The sequence below is a fragment of the Chlorocebus sabaeus genome, chromosome 5 (assembly GCF_047675955.1).
Source record: "Chlorocebus sabaeus isolate Y175 chromosome 5, mChlSab1.0.hap1, whole genome shotgun sequence".
Taxonomy (NCBI): domain Eukaryota; kingdom Metazoa; phylum Chordata; class Mammalia; order Primates; family Cercopithecidae; genus Chlorocebus; species Chlorocebus sabaeus.
In genome coordinates this window covers 20216127-20238201 of record NC_132908.1, presented here as the reverse complement: position 1 = coordinate 20238201, position 22075 = coordinate 20216127, and the positions used below count along the sequence as shown (strand labels likewise).

At 43.5% G+C, this 22075-nt stretch overlaps 1 protein-coding gene across 2 annotated transcripts in view; it reads left to right on the top strand.

Moving 5' to 3' along the window:
• Positions 1 to 297: 297 nt before the first annotated feature.
• CDR2 (cerebellar degeneration related protein 2) overlaps positions 298 to 22075 on the top strand; it is a 30962-nt gene continuing 9184 nt past the window's right edge. The window contains exons 1-2 of one of the 2 annotated variants that reach the window (XM_007987748.3): positions 298 to 709; positions 12333 to 12445. In XM_007987748.3, coding sequence (XP_007985939.2) covers positions 631 to 709; positions 12333 to 12445 — 192 coding nt within the window. In that variant the 5' untranslated portion in view covers positions 298 to 630. Of the gene's footprint in view, positions 710 to 862; positions 2553 to 12332; positions 12446 to 22075 lie in introns of those variants that run through there. The other variant, XM_073015233.1, reaches the window with a different exon arrangement.

The following is a 22075-nucleotide window of genomic DNA, read 5'->3' as shown; positions in this document are numbered from 1 at the left end:
GCTGGCCTCGGGACACCCACCAAAGCGGTAGGACTCGCCTCCGCCAGCTCCACAGCCCGGAACCCAGAACGCGCTCCTAGGAGCCGCACAGCGCAGATCAGGGGGCGGGCTTTCGGCCGCACCCCTTCACTGTTTCCCCGCCTTCTTTGTTTATTCGGGACCCGTCATTGGCTGCTTGGCCTCGAGACCGGGCGAGCCGCGGGTCTTTGGAGAGACGCGATTGGATGAAGTCCCTGTCGCTCGGCCAGCGGCCCGCTCGCAATTGGTTGAGAAGCCACCGGGGGTTTGAATCGCATACCCGGCCGGGGAGGGTTCTGCCAAAGTGCCACGTTGGGCCCGGCGGCGGCGTGAAGATCGGCGGCAGCGTGAGAACCTGGCTCCCGGCGTTCGCGCCGTAACGCCCGGCCGTTGGGGCCGTTGGGAGGCGCTAGACGAGTCGAAGCAGCCGGCCGGTCGGCGGCGGTCGCCGGCGGGAACAGGGCTGAGGCGGCGCGGCGGAGCCTGGGCGGCGGCGCGTCCCGCCCGAGGGCGGCTCTGGCTGAGGGCGGAGGGGCCGGGGAAGAGCCCGGGGCAGCGGCTGAGGCGGGACGGCGGCGGCGGGGACCGCTGCCCCTAGAGGACCCAGCCGAGATGCTGGCGGAAAACCTGGTGGAGGAGTTTGAGATGAAGGAGGACGAGCCGTGGTACGACCACCAGGACCTCCAGCAAGGTGAGGGCGGGGGCGCCCCGCGGGCGGGCGGCGGCCTGGCCCGGGAGGCCCCCGCTGCGAAACTGTTAAAAAGTTGCTTTCTCTGGCGGCTGAGGATGCAGGTGCCGGGAAGGGCTCGGGCTCACCTGGCGGCGGGGCCGGCCGTGCCCGTGGATCCCGCCCGCAGGAAGCCTCGGCGCGGGGCCCACGGCCCTGCTAATGCGCAGTTGAATATCAGCCCCGAGGCGCATGGGGGCCAGGGTCGCGCCAGGCACCGTTTTAAGCGCTTTCCGTGGATTAGCTAGTTTAATCCTCACTGCATTCCTCCGAGGCAGACCGGGTGAGCCAGTGTGTCCCGCAGTAAGTGACAGAGCCCGAGAAGCCGCCCCCTCGCAGGCTCTCTAGCCCAGCGCCTTTCATGGCCAGCACCGAGGGCCGGCTGCTGCAGGTGGTGGTGGTTTTGCGATGTAGCGGGAGTTGTGTGCTCTGCACCGTAACTCTAGGAGACAGTAACTTTAAAAATGTATTAATGTTTGAGGGTACATAGTAGGTGTACATATATATGGGGTACGTGAGATGTTTGGATACAGGCACGCAGTGTGAAATAAGCACGTGATGAAGAACGGGGCGTCCATCCCTTCCAGCATTTATCCATTGAGGTACAAACAATCCAGTTACACTGAGAGAGAGTAACTTTTGTTATCCCATTTTCCAGATGAGGAAAGCCCAGGTTGAAACGGTTAAGTGGCTTGCCTAAAGCTAAGTGGGGGAGGGAGTGTTTTTTAAACCTACACACTCAAAAGGAGGAGTTGTAGTCACTCCTCAAACCCCCCTCCCTTCCTTACCATCCTAGTTAACAGTTTTTTTTTCAGTTGGGCATTAAGCTATTAGGCATAGTTCACCAGATGCCAGTTGAAATGACAGAAGAGCGCTTCTACCTCTGCCACTTTTCTTCAGTTTGCATGCCAGCTTTCACTTAGAAATAGGCCTGCCGATGGTGTCTCCAGAGAACAATCGTAGAGCAGCTAACACTTTGGGGCCAGTGGGGCCCCACCTTTTTTTATACTAATAGCAGGAGCTAGCAATTGGGGAACACTTTTGATGTGCCTAACACTGATAGGCCCATAACACAGTTGCTCATTTATCTCCCAGTAACACAATAGAGGTGGTAATGTTGGGGAGTGCTAGGGTTCCCCTTAAGACTCCAGAGCAAACATTCTTAACCCCTACACTGAACACTGAATAATCCTCAGGAATTTTTCCCGGCATCTTTGGTTTCTGCAATTCTATGTAAATGCTTTCAGCTCTAATCTTGCAGTGAAAATTAACATCTCATTTAGTTAAATATTAAATGATGATGATGCTTGTTCATGCTAACCACTGAACATGGCAGAAGGAAACAGTGTAGACTTGAATAACTCAGAAAAGGAAAATAAAATGAGCACCTCTTTTGGAGGAAGATAATTTCTTAAATTAACATGCAATCACTTTAACCAAAGTAATTCACCTTTATTATGCTTATAGAGTCCAAGCTGCTTAGTGGTTGCAGTGCAGTGTTTGGTGGCATCATCTTTATGTCCAAAGGACAAATTTCTCATACATTTTAACAAACCTGTTTTCAGATTTCCCCATTGGGATTGATGGCCTAGTTTGATAGTTTCTCCAGGATTTGTGAGGCAACCACTGTGCCATTGCAATATTTCCCTATAATTTAATTTGTATCATCACAACTAAATATTTTTCTTTCCTGTATTTAAGAAGCAGAGGCCGGGTGCGGTGGCTCACGCCTGTAATCCCAACACTTTGGGAGGCTGCCGCGGGTGGATCACAAGATCAGGAGTTTGAGCCCAGCCTGACCAACAAGGTGAAACCCCGTCTCTACTAAAAATACAAAAATTAGCCAGGCGTGCCTATAATTAGCATGTGCCTGTAATCCCAGCTACTCAGGAGACTGAGGCAGGAGAATTGCTTGAATACAGAAGGTGGAGGTTGCAGTGAGCCAAGATGGCACCGCGGCACTCCAGCCTGGGCGACACGAGACTCTTGTCTTTAAAAAAAAAAAAAAAAAAAAATTTAAGAAGCATAAATCCTTAAGGGTATAGAGGGGGCAGGTTCTTTTTTCTGGTATTTCCAGCATCTAGCATAATACTTGGCACATACTGGAAGCTCGATTTTAGTATTTGTTGAACTGCACTGAAGCACTAGCACAGAAGTGTTTTCGTGGCTCTCTTCCATCAGGTGCCTTAGTCCACGCTGCATTCTCCCACTGTTGGAGGTTGTTTGGAACAACCAGCTGTAACACTTCGGTCTATCAAGCAGCAAGTGCAGCGTGTCAGGGTTACACGTGGAATTCTCTTTAACCTCTGATCAAAATAAAGTCATCAGCTCTTCAAATTTAACGTTAAAAACACAGGTCTGGCCAGACGCGGTGGCTCACGCCTGTAATCCCAGCACTTTGGGAGGCCGAGGCAGGTGGATCACGAGGTCAGGAGATCGAGACCATCCTGGCTAACACGGTGAAACCCTGTCTCTACTAAAAATACAAAAAAAAAAAAATTAGCCGGGCATGGTGGTGGGCGCCTGTAGTCCCAGCTACTTGGGAGGCTAAGGCAGGAGAATGGCGTGAATCCGGGAGGTGGAGCTTGCAGTAAGCCGAGATCGCACCACTGGCACTCCAGGCTGGGCGACAGAGCGAGACTCCGTCTCAAAAAAAAAAAAAAAATTTAAAAAACCACACAGGTCTGGGCTGGGTGCAGTGGCTCATGCCTGTAATCCCAGCACTTTGGGAGGCCGAGGTGGGCGTATCACCTGAGGCCAGGAGTTCGAGACCAACCTGGCCAACATGGTGAAACTCCATCTCTACTAAAAATACAAAATTAGCTGGGCGTGGTGGCAGCCCCCTGTAATCCTAGCTACTCGGGAGGCTGAGGCAGGAGAATTGCTTGAAACTGGGAGGCGGAGTTGCAGTGAGCTGAGATCATGCCAATTGCACTCCAGCCTGGATGGTAAGAACGAAACTCTGTCTGAAAACACACACATACACACACACAGAGGTCTGAACCTCTTTACTGCCAGTTGCATTTCTGTGTTTTCCAAAGGGCTGCTACCTTATCACAGTGGACTTTGACATACCCCTCTATGTCATAACCAACTATATGGAGTACGAATAGAAGATGTGAAATTCCAACAATTATAACTTGTGAATATGGCCTGTCAAAGAATAAAGGCTACAGTGTGAATAAAAGGGTATTCTTTCCCCAGTTTTGCTAAATTCTATGTTAACTCCTAAACTTTTAACAGATTTTAAAACTTGTTCATTTCTCAAAAATGTATTATCTGCTCTTTGCCAGGTATTCGCCTAGGCACTGGGGCCACAGCGCCTCCCCACATGTTTGGATAGGCAGGATTCCTACTCCCATAGAGTGAATGTTCCAGGAATCTGTTCACTAGAGAAGCCTGGAGGTGCTGCCTCATGGGATGTGCCCACTACAGCGCCTCGTACGTTGTAGGCCCTCAGTAGACCCTTGCTGCTGAATCAAGTTTGGGAGCAGGTCTGTCCTGTTAAACAGATTATTCAGCAGGTCTAGTGGGATTTTATGTGCAGGCATCTGCCCATTTTTTAACATCCTCATTATTACTGAGTGAGGTTTATTTGGAGAGAACTGCTGAAATTTTTTTTGAGGTGGAGTCTCGCTCTGTCCCCAGGCTGGAGTGCAGTGGTACACTCTCGGCTCACTGCAGTCTCCGCCTCCCAGGTTCAAGCCATTCTCCTGCCTTAGCCTCCCAAGTAGCTGGGATTACAGGCACGCGCCACCACACCCATTTAATTTATGTATTTTTAGTAGAGATGGGGTTTCACCATGTTGGCCAGGATGGTCTCGATCTCCTGACCTTGTGATCCACCCGCCTCAGCCTCCCAAAGTGCTGAGATTACAGGCGTGAACCACCGCACCTGGCCGGAAAACAACTTTTAATGATCCTGTTCTCAAACTCTTACAACTACAAAATGTTTTCCTTTAGTAGTAGAAGCCATGAGCTAAATAGATTGAATCTTTGTATCAAAGTTTCCTAGGGTATCCTTTTTTAAATTGAAATTGCTGGAAAATTCTAACCTCAGTAAACTCTGGTCTGCTATTCATACCTTGTTAGAAACATGTAAAGCTTTTTTGTGTAGGCAGGAGGAGAAAACCCTTTGCTGTTACCAAACACTTTGATGAAGAGACTGTCTTTTGTCAGAGGGCTGAGTTGGCTCAATAGGAATACTGACAATAATCTCTGTGGGTAAGATATTTTCTGGGACAGCAGGAGCCTTCAGTTTAGGTAATGATGGTGCTTGCTTTGAAACATGCCCCTGAGAACAAGGTGGAAAGACTTCAGAGACTGGATTTTCTTTTAAACCAGCTGCTATTGTCATTTGGTGAGCTGTGCAAACTTAGAATAAGGATTCAGGTTTCTGTTATGTGGATCAGTAAATGAACTCTTAGTTTAAAGGAATCCTAAAATTTCAGGATGAGTACATCCTCCTTGTGTACAACTATTTTGCTGAATCACTGTTTGGAGGGTTATTAAAAGTGACACCATCATTTTTCTTCATATTTATATTCAGGTTTTCTGCTTTCCCAATTATAGTAACGTTGGCAACAGGAGTTAAACAGAAGCATCACTAAATGACGCATTTGACTTTGTAATAGGAAAAACTTTCAGCCTTAATATTAGTGAATTACTTCTACAGACTACCAGCCAACATTGGAATATGTTGTCATTTTTTTAAAAAAATAAACTAAAGTAAAATGGGAAAAATATCACGGTGGGTTTTAAAGTTTTCAAAATTCTGGAAGAAAGGTTCTTTAAAAAAAATTACTTGGCTGCCAGTACTAATTTTTTGCCGAAAGTATAGAGCTGAGTATCTGTTTAAAGCTAACAGTTTACACCATTAAAAATATATTATTACCTGCAAAGACTCATTAGTGAAAGAATATTCAACATATGAAGGTATTGATATGTTGCAATTCTCAAGCCTGCAATAAATCTATGATGTTTTTAGTAGTTGCCTAAGCCAGGCCAGTTCAATAGGATTTAGAAAAGACCCTCTTAATGAAAATTCTTTTTGTAATCCTGTAGAGATGAACAGGTGTACAAAGCTTCGAAACTATATTATTTCCTTTTCTTTTGTGCCTTAATTAAAACTGTAAGGGACATTAAATATTCTATTCCCTCCACTAATTATTTAGAAAACCTTGGGCTTACTGCCAGCTTTTGGCTTCTTTCGGTTATGGAAGCCAGCTGCTACTCAACAGGAAATGAACTTTTTTTAAAGACAAAAAAAGTCCGGTGTCTTTAAGCTAACAGATGAAGTAATATCCTATTATACAGTGTGATTTCACAGGAGCTTTCTTGTAGTTGAGACTTGTTAAAATTCTGTCCTTAACAGCCTATGAAATATTTAGGAGATTGAGACTTCAGATTTCTGAGCCAGGTTGGTGCTTTGTTTTACTGGAAATAAGAATTGAGATAACGACAAGCCTCAAATTCTTTTTTGTTTGCTATCTACTAAAGAGTGCTGTCCTTGGCATCTCTTTCTGCAGGAGCAGGGACGAGGTTCCTGGCTGCTCTTAAGTAGCACAGGTAGTTCCATAATTGAATGAAAGTGGTTGGTGATAGTCTCAAGTCAGTCTTGATTCTTGGAGAAGTTTTGGCCCAGTTGGGTTTTTTTTTCCTGCTAAGAGACAAGGGCCTGCTATGTTGCCCATGCTGGTCTCGATCTCTTGGGCTCAAACAGTCCTCCCGCCTCGGCATCCCAAAATGTTGAGATTGTGTCTGGAATTGATGGATTCTTGGTCTCACTGACTTCAAGAATGAAGCCACAGACCCTCACGGTGAGTGTTATACAGTTCTTAAAGATGGTGTGTCCAGAGTTTTTCCCTTCAGACGTTCAGATGTGTCTGGAGCTTCTTCCTTCTGGTGGGTTTGTGGTCTCGCCGTCAGGAGTGAAGCTGCAGACCTTCATGGTGAGTGTTACAGCTCACAAAGGCAGCTGAGACCCAAAGAGTGAGCAGCAGCAAGATTTATTGCAAAGAGTGAAAGAACAAAGCTTCCACACTATGGAAGGTGACCTGAGCGGGTTGCCACTGCTGGCTCCGGCAGCCTGCTTTTATTCCCTTATCTGGCCCCACCCACAATCTGCTGATTGGTCTACTTTACAGAGAGCTGATTGGTCTGTTTTGACAGTAATGATTGGTGCGTTTACAATCCTTCAGCTAGACAGAGTCACAGAGTGCTAGTTAGCTAGATACAGAGTTAGGTAGATACAGAGTACCAATTGGTGTATTTACAAACCCTGAGCTAGACACAGAGTGTTGATTGGTGCATTTACAATCCTTGAGCTAGACGGGGTCACAGAGTGCTAGTCCTCCAAGTCTCCACTAGGTTAGCTAGATAGAGAGTACCAATTGGTGTATTCACAAACCCTGACCTAGATACAGTGCTGATTGGTGTATTCACAAATCCTGAGCTAGACACAGAGTGCTGATTGGTGCACATACAGTCCTCCCCCCCCTATATATAAAAGTTCTCCAAGTCTCCATCCGGTTGAGGAGCCCAGGTGGCTTCACCCAGTGGATCCTGCACCTGGGCTGGAAGCAGAGCTGCCCGCCAGTCCTGAGCCGGGCCTGCACTCCTCAGCCTTTGGACTGTCCATGGGACCAGGCGCCACGGAGCAGGGGGCGGCGCCTGTAGGGTAGGCTCAGGCCGCGCGGGAGCCCACTGCATGGGGAGGAGCTCAGACATGGCTGGCTGCAGGTCCCGGGCCCTGCTGGGCGGGGAGGCAGCTAAGGCCCAGCGAGAATTTGAGCGCCGGGCCTGCGGACCGGCACTGCTGGGGGACCCGGCGCAACCCCCGCAGCTGCTGGCCCGGGTGCTAAACCCCTCACTGCCCTGGGCCGGCCGCTCCGTGTGCGGGGCCAGCGGGTCCCGCCGGAACTCACACGGCCCGTGAGCACAGCCCCGGTTCCCTTCCGCGCCTCTCCCTCCACACTTTCCGGCAAGCAGAGGGAGGAGGCTCCGGCCTCAGCCCAGAGGGGGGCTCCCACGGTGCCGTGGCGGGCTGAAGGGCTCTTCAAGCACCGCCGGAATGGAAGCGGAGGCCGAGGGGGCGCTGAGAGTGAGGGCTGCTAGCGCATTGTCACCTCTCAAGATTACAGGTATGAGCCACCACACCCAGCCCTTGGCTCAGGCTTTGATTGCTAGTTAAGAGCATCTTTGGTGAATCTGATCCTTCCCAGTGAGGAGTTACTCACCACTTTACACATTTAAGAAGGAAAGACTTAAGTAATACCTAGGTAATGTTTTTATACTTTGTCTTTAATACAGTGTGGTAGCTTCCATGTGGGCCTATGTATACACATTACATACTCTGTGAGTACAAAATCATTTTTTCTGGAACATGTTCAATCATAGTTCCTTTTTCGTTTGACGAAAACAAGGTATTAACCTGCCTGGGGTTGTATGTGCTTTCACTAGCAGAGCAGGCAACAAAAACCCAAATAGTTGAACTCTTAATTTCTCATTGCAATCTGTGAAAACAAGAAGAAATTAAGTACCTCAACACGGGGGAAATTTGTATTCTCTACCTTAAAGAAGCCTGTGGACTTTCAATTGCCTTAAAACTCTGCAGATGAAGATAACAAAGAATCATGATGAGAGTGAGAGTGAAAACCTGTTGGCCTAAGAGTTTCTGTCTGATCTGTGACTCACCTTGGAGCTTGATTAGGTCAGTTAACAGCTTTGTGCTTCAGGCTGTCTCAGCTGAGAAACTGGGCTAAATACCTTTAAAGATAATAAAGACTAATGTCTCTGGAAAACAAAAAGTAGGCTGGGCGCAGTGGCTTATGCCTGTAATCCCCAGCACTTGGGGAGGCCACAGTGGGCGTATCACTTGAGGTCAGGATTTCAAGACCAGCCTGGCCAACATGGTGAAACCCCATCTCTACTAAAAATACAAAAATTAGCCGGGCGTGGTTGTGGGCGTCTGTAATCCCAGCTACTCAGGAGGCTGAGGCAGGAGAATCGCTTGACTCCAGGAGGCAGAGGTTGCAGTGAGCTGCGATTGCACCACTGCACTCCAGCCTGGGTGACAAGAGTGAGACTCCAATAAATAATGACAAGAAAAAGACTAATGTCTCTTAAATGCTTTGAGCTATTTATAAAAGTTCTGTGTTTTGTAAATACAAGTTATTTCATAGACCTATTAATGGAAGTCTTTTTGTTTGTTTGTTTTTTTGAGACAGGGCCTCACTGTATTTTTGGTAGAGATGACATTTCACCATGTTGCCCTGACTGGTCTCGAACTTCTGAGCTCAAGCAGTCCACCTGGCTCACCCTTCCAAAGTGCTGGGATTATAGGCATGACCCACTGCACCTGCTTTCTAGTCTTAATGTAATGACTGTAATAGACATTGTTAGTTTTGAAATCACAAGAGAATGTATTTTAGCACTTATTTACAAACAGTATACTGTTTTATTTTAAATGGGTGTAAAATATTTTTAAATGATCTGGATTTGGGTGTGGTGGGTTTTGCTGCTTTTTCTAGAGTGAAAACTAACCAAGTAGAATACTAATTATGCACTTGAGTAGACATTAAAACAACTAATGCTGTTGTTACCGTTTACCCAAGGCTAAGTTTTACTATCAGTGGTGAATAGCCAGTAAGCGTTGTCAACCTCTAAAAATTAAGTTTAAAAATAATTATGTAAGGCCGGGCGCGGTGGCTCAAGCCTGTAATCCCAGCACTTTGGGAGGCCGAGACGGGCGGATCACGAGGTCAGGAGATCGAGACCATCCTGGCGAACACGGTGAAACCCCGTCTCTACTAAAAATACAAAAAATTAGCCGGGCGAGGTGGCGGGTGCCTGTAGTCCCAGCTACTCGGGAGGCTGAGGCAGGAGAATGGCGTAAACCCGGGAGGCGGAGCTTGCAGTGAGCTGAGATCCGGCCACTGCACTCCAGCCTGGGAGACAGCGAGACTCCGTCTCAAAAAAAAAAAAAAAAATAATAATAATAATTATGTAGTGAGTTTCCTTGTTTTTATGATAAATATTTTTTTCATAATACTTTTATGACATTAACTGAGGCTGCTTTCCATCATACCTAGAATAAAACTTAAACTTTACCTACCATGGGCTGTAAAATCCTATATGATCTGCTCTCTCATGCCTCTATCATACTGGCTGCTTGTCAGGTTGTAGAATATGCCAAATTCATGGCAAGTTCTTCATCCTTCAAGCTTCAGCTAAAAGGTCTTCTCAGACCTTCCTTATGACCTCTCTTTCTAAATTGGTCCCTAGGCTGGGCACTGTGGCTCATGCCTGTAATCCCAACATTTTGGGAGGCTGAGGTGGGAGGATGTGTTGAGGCCAGAAGTTTGAGATCATCCTGGGCAGCATTGTAAGACCCTGTCTCTACAATAAATCAGTAAGTAAGCTGTGTTTGGTAGCGCATGCCTATATTCCCAGCTACTTGGCAGGCTGAGGCAGGAAGATCACTTGAGCCCAGGAATCCAAGGCTAAAGTGAGCCATGAGTGCACCACTGCACTCCAGCATGACAACAGAGCGAGACTGTGCCTAATAAAGAGAAAGAAAAAGAAAGCCCTTTATTCATTGTCACCAAATCCAGGTTCCCCCTCTACCCCCTTTATCTTTTAGACTTTATATTGGTCAACAAATCCTTTAGCTTTACTTTCAAAACATGTCAGAATTCTGCCTCTTCTCTCCATCTTCATCTCTGCCACCCTTTTCCAAGCCACCATCATCTCTCACCCAGATGATTGCAGTATCTTTCTGTCACTCTGCTCCCACTTTTGTCCCATTCACTCTGTATAATAGCAGCAGGGTGATCCTGTCAAGCCTCCATTGGAGTCCTTTTCATTTGGGGTAAAAGCCAAACTCTTGACCTCTTTAGTTAGGCCCTCCCCATACTGGCCATCTTGGAGCCCCTCTGATTTGACTCGCCGCCCCCCACCCCGCCCAATACATTCTGCTCCACTCTCCTCAGCCTCCTTAATGGCTCAGTCATGCTTCCTCCCAGGGGCTTTGCACTTGCCTTGCCTCTGCCTGGAGTGCTGTTTCCCTACATGGATCTACATGGGTCACTTATTCCGTTCCTTCATATATCAATTCTAATGTGGCCCTAGTCACATGCTCTTAAATTTCAGCCTCCCACATCCACACTCCTCCTGTACTTCTTTCTTGCTTTATTTTTTCTCTTTAGCATTTATCACTGTCATGTTTTATTCTGCTGTTTCTCCCAGTAGAATATAAGCTCCATGAGGGCAGGGATTTTTTTTTTAATGTGAGTTCCTTATGGCTCCTGGGCACTATCCCAGTGCCTAGAATAGTGTCTAATATTATTGAGTATATGCATGCATGCATGAATACTGTTTATCACCGTACATGAGTTTAGTTATTTATCTGGCTTCCTCCACTAATCTGGGAATATCAGCAAAGCAGGACTTCATTTTATTCACTCTTCTGTAGCTAATGCTTAGCATAGTGCCTGGCGACAAAAACATTCATTTGTGAATCAGTGAATATTAGTAGTACTTTGTATGCATATTGCAACTTAGTTTGTAAAGTACTCCTTTATGTATTATTATTTCATTTGATTTTCACAATCTTATATTGATAAGATAGGCATCTCTCTAAACAAGAATACTAATTATAGGGGCCTCTAAAGACACCATATTGAAAGTATTCTGGTAAGTGATAGAACTGGGCCTGAGACTTACCTGCCCAGAGTGCAGTGCATTTCCCACTGTATCAAAGGCCTGCTCCATAAGATTTACTATGCAGAGAAGTATTTCAATGACCTATGTTACAACTAGTGTCCTTTATTATATTGTTAACTAAATTTTCATTTCTGGGAGTTGAGTATAATATAAACAAATCCTGTTTTATGGACATTATGCCTAAGAATAGAGAGAGTTGAAAAATGAGATTTAAAATAAAATATAATTCTGTGCTAAATGGAAGTATGAGCTACTGACATGTAATTACCTCGAAAACCACATTGCTGTTTTGCTTTTCTAGTTGCTCATCTTGCAGAAGGATACGAAGAAAAGTAGAGTGACCTGGGGCTGTGTTCTTAATGCTGATGTATTTTTCCTTTTCTTGACTGAATAATTTTTAGTCCCCTTAGGAGCCCAGGATATATGACAATAAACTTTAACAGTTGTATTCACAGCAGCCAAATTCATGGGAACCTTAAAGATTTTTGAAAGCTCCACCTATACTTTGGCTCAAGGGTCCATTCAAAAAAGTAGACTTGTCAGGATATGAATACATTGATTCTACTAGCAAATAGGATTTTAGAAGTGACACTGCGGAATGATCATTCCTGAACAAATAACTGCATCTCCATAAAGTAGATGACTATTTTTCACTTCTTACAAGTATGGGTACATAAGAGAATACTTTACCTGCTGGAGGCATCAGTTTAACTGAATTTTAAGTAGAACTCAGGTTTCCTTCTGTGCCACTCAACCTTCCATTGGGATGTGACCTAAACTACATGTTCTTTTTTGAAGGACTCGGTTATATAAATTGTTGATGTGAGATCATTTGTATTCTAAGATTCGTTTGTTGTGCTAGATCTCCAGCTTGCTGCTGAGCTTGGGAAGACATTACTGGATCGGAACACAGAGTTGGAGGACTCTCTTCAGCAGATGTATACAACCAATCAGGAGCAGTTACAGGAAATTGAGGTAATTCACTCGGCAGGAGAGTTACACTTTTGATACTTTGATGTGTTGTTGTTATGTCAATCACATACTGGTAAAATAACACTTGCAATTAGACACAGCATTTTATTTTTTAACACAGACTGTTTTGAGAATAAGAACCGCCTCCCGAGTAGCTGGGATTACAGGCGCCTGCCACCACGCCCAGCTAATTTTTGTATTTTTAGTAGAGATAGGGTTTCACCATGTTGGCCAGGCTGGTCTCGAACTCCTGACCTCAGGTGATCCACCTGCCTCAGCTTCCGAAAGTGCTGGTATTACAGGCATGAGCCACCACACCCAGCTTAAAAAATGCAGTATTTAAGATAAACAGAATGGTGTTTAAGAGAACAATACTATGAATACTCATATATCCACCACCTAGCTTAAGAAAGAAGACTACCCACACTGTTGAACTTCCCACCAGAGAGGGAACTTACACCTCCTCCTTGGTCGCATATCCCTCCCACCTACTACCAAACCATATCCTAAATTTGGGGGGAAAAAAAAAAAATCATAGCTCCTTATTTCACAATGTGTTCAGATGTTTTGCTCCATTCAAATAATCATAAAATACAGGTTGCTTTCTCTCTGCTGTGATCTTGATTTGTTGACATTTTTGCTGGATATTTTATCATTAAAATACTACATTTTTGACTGAATGTGGTGCCATATGCCTGTAATCTCAGCACTTTAGGATGCTGAGGGAGACAGATTGCTCAAGCTCAGGAATTCGAGACCAGCCTGGGCAACCTGATGAAGCCCCATCTCTACAAAAAAATACAAAAATTAGTCTGGTGTGGTGGCGTGTGCCTGTAGTCCCAGCTACTTGGGAGACAAAGGTGGGAGAATCACCTGAACCTGGGAAGTCAAGGCTACAGTGAGCCGTGATCGTGCCACTACACTCCAGGTTAGGAGATGGGAGCGAGACCTTGTCTCAATAAAAAAAATATAATAATATGATACCTTTTGCCTAGCTTAACAAAACTAAAATGAAAGATGCTAGACTAGGGCGTTAAAATGGCCCTCCATGCTGCTAATCTTATAAACGGTCCCATTCAAGTAGTTCAGTTATGTGTAGGCCACTTGACTGCAAAGATAATAATGGATATTAACCAGACAGTGTCCCATCAGAACACCTTTCTCCATGTCCCAACCCATGCTCCCCCCCAAAAGGGGACTGTACTTAAATTATATAAATGCTTCCCCCTCAAACTGGTACAGTAGACCCAGGACTCTTGTGTCTGTGCACAGAAAAATGTACAAGACTAGAATGGTGAAGCAGTTCATTATAATGAGTACTTACTAAAACTTTGATTATTTCCTGAACCAGGTGCTGGGAATTCAAACAAGTAAAGAATTACATAGTCCTTCATTAGAAGTGATCACATTATACAATTTTAATCTTTTGAATAGAAATAAACTTATGAAAACAAATGTACCCTCTCAATATCCATTAATTTTACCTAGTAACATAAAAGATATATACAGTAGACCCTCCCCTTGAGCAGGATTTCTGAAATACACTTTTATAATTCTAGGACGATATGGCTTGCAATGATATTGAAGTCACCAGGTACCATTTTAGCATATTCTACATCAAAAGAGCATAGAATATGTTTACATTGAATTTAATGACCAGTTACTGTAGGCCGGGTGAGGTGGCTCAAGCCTGTAATCCCAGCACTTTGGGAGGCAGAGGCGGGCACATCCCTTGAGGTCAGGAGTTCGAGACCGGTCTGGCCAACATGGTGAAACCTCGTCTCTACTAAAAATACAAAAATTAGCTGGGGATGGTGGCAAGCACCCATAATCTCAGCTACTTGGGAAGCTGAGGCAGGAGGATCACTTGAACTCGGGAGGTGAAGGTTGCAGTGAGCTGAGATTATGCAGCTGCACTCCAGCCTAGGCAACAGAGCAAGACTCCATCTCAAATAAAAAAACCTACTGTAGAGTTTTTCAGAAACCTAAAATGCAGAAAAACTAGGCTAGGCATGGTGTCTTGTGTCTGTAATCCCAGCACTTTGGGAGGCTGAAGTGGAACAATTGCTTAAGGCTAGGGTTTGAGACCAGCCTGGGCAACAAAGTGAGACCCTGTCTCTAGTCTAAAAACAAAACTAGTAAACTAGCCAAATGTTTTATGTGGTCAAAGAACTCTTTCCTCCTTTGTTTCTTAGACTTTTTTTACTCAGTGGGAGATTTCAGAATAGTCCTAAACGATCATCACTGTTTGTATTTATGTAGAGACATAGTCTTAATTGTATTATCGTAGTCTGTGAGGTTTATTCGATGCCTGATTATTGCTAATAGTTAATAAATTGTATTGATGTTTCCTGTTAGAGCATTTATAAAACACTATAACTGATTCTTGTTTTAGCACATCTTTTTTTTTTTTTTTTTTTTTGACGGAGTCTCGCTCTGTCGCCCAGGCTGGAATGCAGTGGCCGGATCTCAGCTCACTGCAAGCTCTGCCTCCCGGGTTTACGCCATTCTCCTGCCTCAGCCTCTTGAGTAGCTGGGACTACAGGTGCCCACCACCTCGCCCGGCTAGTTTTTTGTATTTTTTAGTAGAGACGGGGTTTCACCGTATTAGCCAGGATGGTCTCGATCTCCTGACCTCGTGATCTGCCCGTCTCGGCCTCCCAAAGTGCTGGGATTACAGGCTTGAGCCACCGCGCCCGGCCGTTTTAGCACATCTTTCAAGTGTAGCTGAAAGAAGTATAAATATTTGTAAGTTGGGAGAATGATGCCTATTGATTAGTGTAGGAGATTACAAACAATTGGTTTATGATCTAAGTTGTCTCCTTTGTTTTCATCGAGGATGATTAAACATTTAAGCTAGATCATTGGTATTCTGAAAGTATCCAGAGATATCTGAGGTTCTCCAAATCTACAAATAACACTTTATTATCTAATATTATCCATAAGATATTGTAAAGCATCATGGAACTGAATCCAGTTCAGACCTTCATAATTAAATAAGTACAAAATTCATGTATGAAACTATTCAGTAGATTTAGCTTGGAATATTTCGGGAAACATATTCATGAGTCTCTTATTTCTGTAATATGTAGCCCACTGGTTCCTAGATCTGAGCATTGCAAAATGCAGTATTTTCCTCTTTATCCAAAGCTGTTTTTTGGCTAAGAATAATTACTATCTTAGATTTCTTCACCACCATTACAGTTGACTTTATTTTTTCTTTCCTTTTATAAGTTGCTTCATGAAAGTAAGTTTATAGTCTCAGTAGGGGAGAGGAGATGGCAGTACTGGCTAAGCCCACTTACCAGCCGGGGGATTCCCACAGACTGTCCTTGCTGCCTGCTCCATCACAACTGTGCCTGGGCAGACGTAGGGATCACCATGTATATTTCCGAGGTCTCTCTAATATCTAAAAGAATGCCTGATGCTCTTGTAAAAGTAACCAGGCAGCCAAAGAGCCTACTTCCTTGCTAAACGATGACCCTTACGTATGTTCCTCTTATTGCAACCTTCAGGAGGCCCCCAAAACTTTATAAGGGCTCTCTCCTTAATTTGAACCTTTTCAGCATGTTTCTCCTTACCTTAAACTTTTTATTGGAATGTACATTACAGAAAAGGGCACAAATCCTAAGTGTATAGTTTGATGAATTTTCATAAAGTAAACATGCCAATGCAACCTATACTTAGATAAGGAGTTGAGAGCATTATCAGCCCATCTGGTCACCACCTGGTGAACTAGCATCCTAACTCCAACACCCTAGATAAGTTTAGCTTGTTTTTGACCTTTTCATGAATGGAATCACTTGTACAAGTTTTAAAGTAACTGTAGAATATTTATTGGGAATTAGATTAGAAAAGTAATACACAGCTGGGCGCAGTGGCTCACGCCTGTAATTCTAGCACTTTGGGAGGCTGAGGCAGATGGATCACCTGAAGTCGGGAGTTTGAGACCAGCCTGGCCAACATGGCGAAACCCTGTCTATGCTAAAAATACAAAAAGTAACTGAGCGTGGTGGTGCATCCCTGTAATCCCGGCTACTTGTGAGGCTGAGGCAGGAGAATCCCTGGAACCCGGGGGACGGAGGTTGCAGTGAGCCAAGATCCCACCACGTCACTCCAGTCTGGGTGAAAGAGTGAAACTCCGTCTCAAAAAAAAAAGATTTTTTTAATTCAGAAAAATATATAGTTGAAAAACAAAAAATCAGCTCCTATCCTACCACCAGTGAAATTTAAAATGAGACAGTTCAGAAGAATGGTCTGGGAACGAACTCTTCTGTGTGAATGAAAAATAGTATAGAGAACTGGTGAAAATACTAAGACAAGATCCCTAAGATTCTGACTTATTATGGAAATAGACAACTTGGACACTGCCAAAGGGTATTTTGTAAGTAGAACCACAGATATTCTTTCAAAGACTCTTGGAGGGTTTCAAACAATCCTCCTAAAAATTGATCAGTATTTTTGGTAGGCATTGTTTTTAATGTTGAAAAAAAATGTAATGTGAAAACGAAAAAAGATTAAATAAACTATTCAAAATAATGGTTAAACTGGCTTCAGAGAAGCCTGTAGCCTGTCTTACTTTTATTCCCTGCTAATTTGAAAAACATAATTTTTTAAGAATCCAGAGCAAGATTTTTCTGTTCTGAGTGGAAGGCAGGGAGGAGAGAACTCTTTGGAGAGTAACGAGATCAGACACCATTGTATTCATTTACACTTTCCTACAACTGTGTAAGCAGCCTACAACCTTGTGTTTTGGTTACTTCTCTGCTTACACACCTGCATTATGCCCTACAGGAGTTGTGCCTAGCACTCAAAAGTAGTCTGGCCTTCAAGGCATCCCTTCTTTCAAGAGTTCATGCCCTCTTTGGAAATGAAAAAGTATTTTGTGCTGCTTTTACTGCATGTATCAATATTCTACTGTATATGATACTTAATTGATTTGCTTTATTTTCGTTTCCCCTTATTTCCCATTGCAACAGTGAGCACTGTTGTGTTTATTCATGGTCTTTCACACATACTAGGTAATCGATACTTTGTTGAAATCAGTATTTTAACAGAGGAGAAACAGCTTACAAAGCTCTTCTAATAATTCCTAAACTGGGTTTCCACCTCGGGAGATTTTTAAGGGAGGCAGAAGGGGCTCTGGCCTCTGTTTTAGGAGATTCAGGTTTAAACCCTCAATTTTAATTGCAAATAGCTAGAGAATTTAGACATATGAATTACCCCTCAGATGCTGTTTGCTCCGTTATGGAATGGTGATAATGTTTACACTACTTTGGTATAGGATTTTTTTGAGGTGATAAGATTATGGAAATATATATATTTTGAACAGTATAAATTGTTGTGTAGTTTACCAATGTTTTCAGAATTTTAGTAGTGGGCCAGTTGGGTGGCTTACACCTGTAATCCCAGCACTTTGGGAGGCCGAGGTGGGTAGATCACGAGGTCAGGAATTCAAGACAAGCCTGGCCAAGATGGCAAAACCCCGTATCTACTAAAAATACAAAAATTAGCCAGGGCGTGGTGGCGGGCACCTGTAATCCCAGCTACTCAGGAGGCTGAGGTTGCAGTGAGCTGAGATTGCGCCACTGCACTCTAGCCTGAACGAAAGAGCGAGACTCCGTCTCAAAAAAAAAGAATTTTAGTGGTGAAAAAAGTCTTTAAAAATGTGTATGGGTATATAATAGCTTTACATATGTATGGGGTGCATGTGAAATTTTGATACAAGCATACAGTGTGTAATGATGAAATCTAAATTGAGATACCCATGACCTCCGACATTTATCATTTCTTTATGTTGGGAATATTCCATATCTTTTCTAGCTATTTTGAAGTATACAATAAAATATTGTTAACTATAGTCATGAAGGAACCTTAATTCTGAAAAAATAAATCCTCCAGAATTACTGGAAATAGACTTTAAAAACAATCTAATCCCATAATTTTAATAATGGGATTATAGGTGGTTTCTGTTTTCATATTCATGCCTCTCCCCACCAAATTTCTACAGGGGAAATATATTACTTTCATCAGGGGAAAGAGATTTTTCCAAAGTCATAGGAAACTATTGTGGAAGTTCATTTTGATACTAAATTCAGAGGATTTAGGCTGTAATCCTTAATTTCAGGATAATCCCAACACTGCTTACAAGCCAGATTTCCACTCTATTTCTATGCGTTTTTACTTGGGGTTGTTTCTGTCTTTCCCTGCGTTCCGGGTTAGGATTCCACAATTGCAAATAGGTATTTATGTAATTCTGCTGGCCTGTGTTTTTTAAAGGTTTACCTTATTTGTAAAGGTGGCCTGTTTGTAGCTTTTGTGCATAACTGGAACGTTATACTTGTAGTTGAGGTGACAGTCTGTGCAAATTCCTAGACAGATAAACCCAAGGCATTTTGCTATAAATTGACATTTTACCTACATTTCTGCTACCCCATGACCCCCCTCCCCCACTGTTTTGTTTCAAATGTCTCCCTTTCCTGTTTACTATGGCAGTCAGATTCATTGGAGGCTGTGTATCAGAGAGAAAACCAGCATGTCAGCAGCATGTCTGTACCTCGAGATGAGAGGTAGGAAATAAGCTAACCCATTTCCTTCTAGATTCAGAAAAAAATGAAGCACTGACTCCATAGACCTAGATGTCTGGCCTTACATCAGTACTTGCTTGGAGATCTCACTATTTTTCTTTAAGTTGTTGACTGGTTTTGTCAGACTCTTTTGTATGTCCCCTGTAACTGAATCTTGGAGAAGTGAAGGGCTTTTCTGATTAATTTTGGTTTCATATAATAAGATTAAGGTCCTACCATGTGAAAACAAGCTCCTTGCCATTCTTTAGATTGTTGTTAAAGCCAAGTCCTCTAAGACCAAAATATCACAAGTTCTTAAATGGTTTCATTGTGTTGTTACCACAGGTATCACAGGTTTTTATGTATCAAACAAGAGGAACTTTCTATAGTTTCTTAAATGGTCTCTTTGTACTTATTTGCATATTGACTTGTTTCCTGTATGTTGGCCACAACTGTAACTTGAGCATTCTGTCTTTAAGAGAGCAACAACTTGTGACCCATCTAGTATCTGGCAGGAACTGTAAAAGTCTCCCCTTCAGATTCCCAGGGGCGATTGGTGCCATGGGAATAAATACAGAGAAATAATACATAAATGGAGAAGAGGGGAGAGAATTCGTGGCTAATAGGCTGTTTTCCCAAGAGGGCTAAAGCCAAAGCCCTTCTCAAAATCTTTCACTTAAATCCCCCTTGACATCTCACAGTCTGAGTCATGCCAAGCACAATAAGCAGTTGTGAAGAAAAGTCTAGAAACTGCCAGTTCACCAGTATTTTTTTGGCCCCTACTGTGTGTGAGGAATGGACTAGATACACAAGAGCCTTCCATTCTTAGAAGACTACAGTGCTGGCCTGGCACAGTGGCTCACGCCTGTAATCCCACCACTTTGGGAGGCTGAGTCAGGTGAATCTCCTGAGGTCAGGAGTTCAAGACCAGCCTGGCCAACATAGTGAAACCCAGTCTCTACTAAAAATACAAAAATTAGCGTGGGGTGGTGGTGCAAGCCTATAATCCCAGCTACTCAGGAGGCTGAGGCAGGAGAATCACTTGAACCTAGGAGGCCAAGGTTGCAGGGAGCTGAGATCCCACCTTCAGCCTGGGCAACAGAGTGAGACTCCATCTCAAAAATAACAGCAAAAAAAAATTGAATATTATTGTATTGTTTTGAGAGAAATTTTAGGGTTCTTTGGGAGTGCTGCCACTTTAGTCCTGCTTTAAGGTAGCCCTTCTCCTCTCCTCTCCTTCCTTCTTTCTTTCTCTCTTTCTTTTTCTTTCTTTCTTTGATGGAGTCCTGTTTTGTTGCCGAGGTTGGAGTGCGGTAGCATAATCTTGGTTCACTGCAACTTCTGCCTCCCAGGTTGAAACAATTCTCTTGCCTCAGTCTCCCAAGTAGAGTAGCTGGTATTACAAGTGTGCACTACCTTGCCTGGATAATTTTTGTATTTCTATTTATTTTATTTTATTTATTTATTTATTTATTTATTTATTTATTTATTTTTTAGATGAAGTCTTGCTTTTGTCCCCCAGGCTGGAGTACAGTGGCGCGATCTCGGCCCACTGCAGCCTCTACCTCCCAGATTCAAGTGATTCTCCTGCTTCAGCCTCCCGAATAGCTGGGATTACAGGCACCTGCCATCACACCCGGCTAATTTTTATATTTTTAGTAGAGACAGGGTTTCACCATGTTGCTCAGGCTGGTCTCGAACTCCTGACCTCAGGTGATCTGCCTACCTCGGCCTCCCAAAGTGCTGGGATTACAGGCATGAGCCACCATGCCCAGCCAATTTTTGTATTTTTAATAGAGATGGGGTTTTGCCATGTTGGCCAGGCTGGTCTCAAACTCCTGACCTCAGGTGATCCGCCCACCTTGGCCTCCCAGAGCGCTGGGATTACAACCATGAGCCACAGCACCTGGCCAAAGTGGTCTTAAAAGACTTCTGAAGAGGTTATATTTGAAATGAGGCCAGAAGGATAACTGGAGTTTGTAATCTTTCTTTGGTGCCATGGATCCCTTTGATTATCTAATGAGATCTATGATAATCCTCTTAAAATTCATTGAATTACAAAGGAAATCTGTTATAATGAAATACCTGTCAAATATTGAAAAATAAATTTGTGATATAATAAGATAGATACGTATTAACATATTTAATAACAAGATCTAGAAACTACCATGATTTCAAATAGTGATGAAGGCAGGCAGTAAATCAAGATTTCTGCAACTATAGTGCAGTGTGAAAATATCTGTGATTTCTGTTGATGATGAAGTCACGGATAAACCTAATACCACTGGTGGTTTATTGCCTCTGTAAAAAGAAAAAATTTCAACAAATATAAAGATTGGCTTTTATTTGAGATTCTAAAGTTCAGCAACACCTCATTCTTAGAGAATGAGGGTTTCAATGAGCTTAGCAGAGGAAGTTGGTTTTATAGACAGGGGCTGAGGAAAGCAGAAACAAAAAAAAATGGGTGATTTCAAAGTTAATTTATTTGTAAAGGTTAAAGCAGAGGGAAGTCCCTTATGCTGGCTAAAACTGGCATGTTTAGGGGTTTGGCTATTTTCTCTTCTAATTTCTCAGAAGTCAGATGAATAACTGTCTTGCTGACATGGAACTTTAGCACAAGTGACTCCATTTTGGTTTGGTTTGTTGGGGCTGGGGCAGGGACTCAGTCCAAACCAGTGGTCTCCTATAAATTTTAACACCTCTATTAATACTTGAAAGAAATGTCAAATTTCATTTTGAAGTTAGCAAAAATGAAGATGTAGCTGTTCAGACCCTTTAAATTCATCCATGTTCACAGACTCTCTAAAGTCTATCCATGTACCCCAGGCTAAGAACTGCTGCCTTAGGTGGAGCCAACCAGGGGAAGTGCATCCCCCCAGATAGGGGATGGTAGAGTAAAGGCATTAGAGGAGGGAGGCGCTTGCCTTGCCGTGGGGCAACTCCAAAAAAGGCAAAGATATCTCCCCTAAGTGTGAAATTTTAAAATCAATAGCTAACAAATGAAGCTGGAAAAACCACTTGAGACAATTGGGAAAATATTAATGCTGAAACATAATAGATGTTAAGG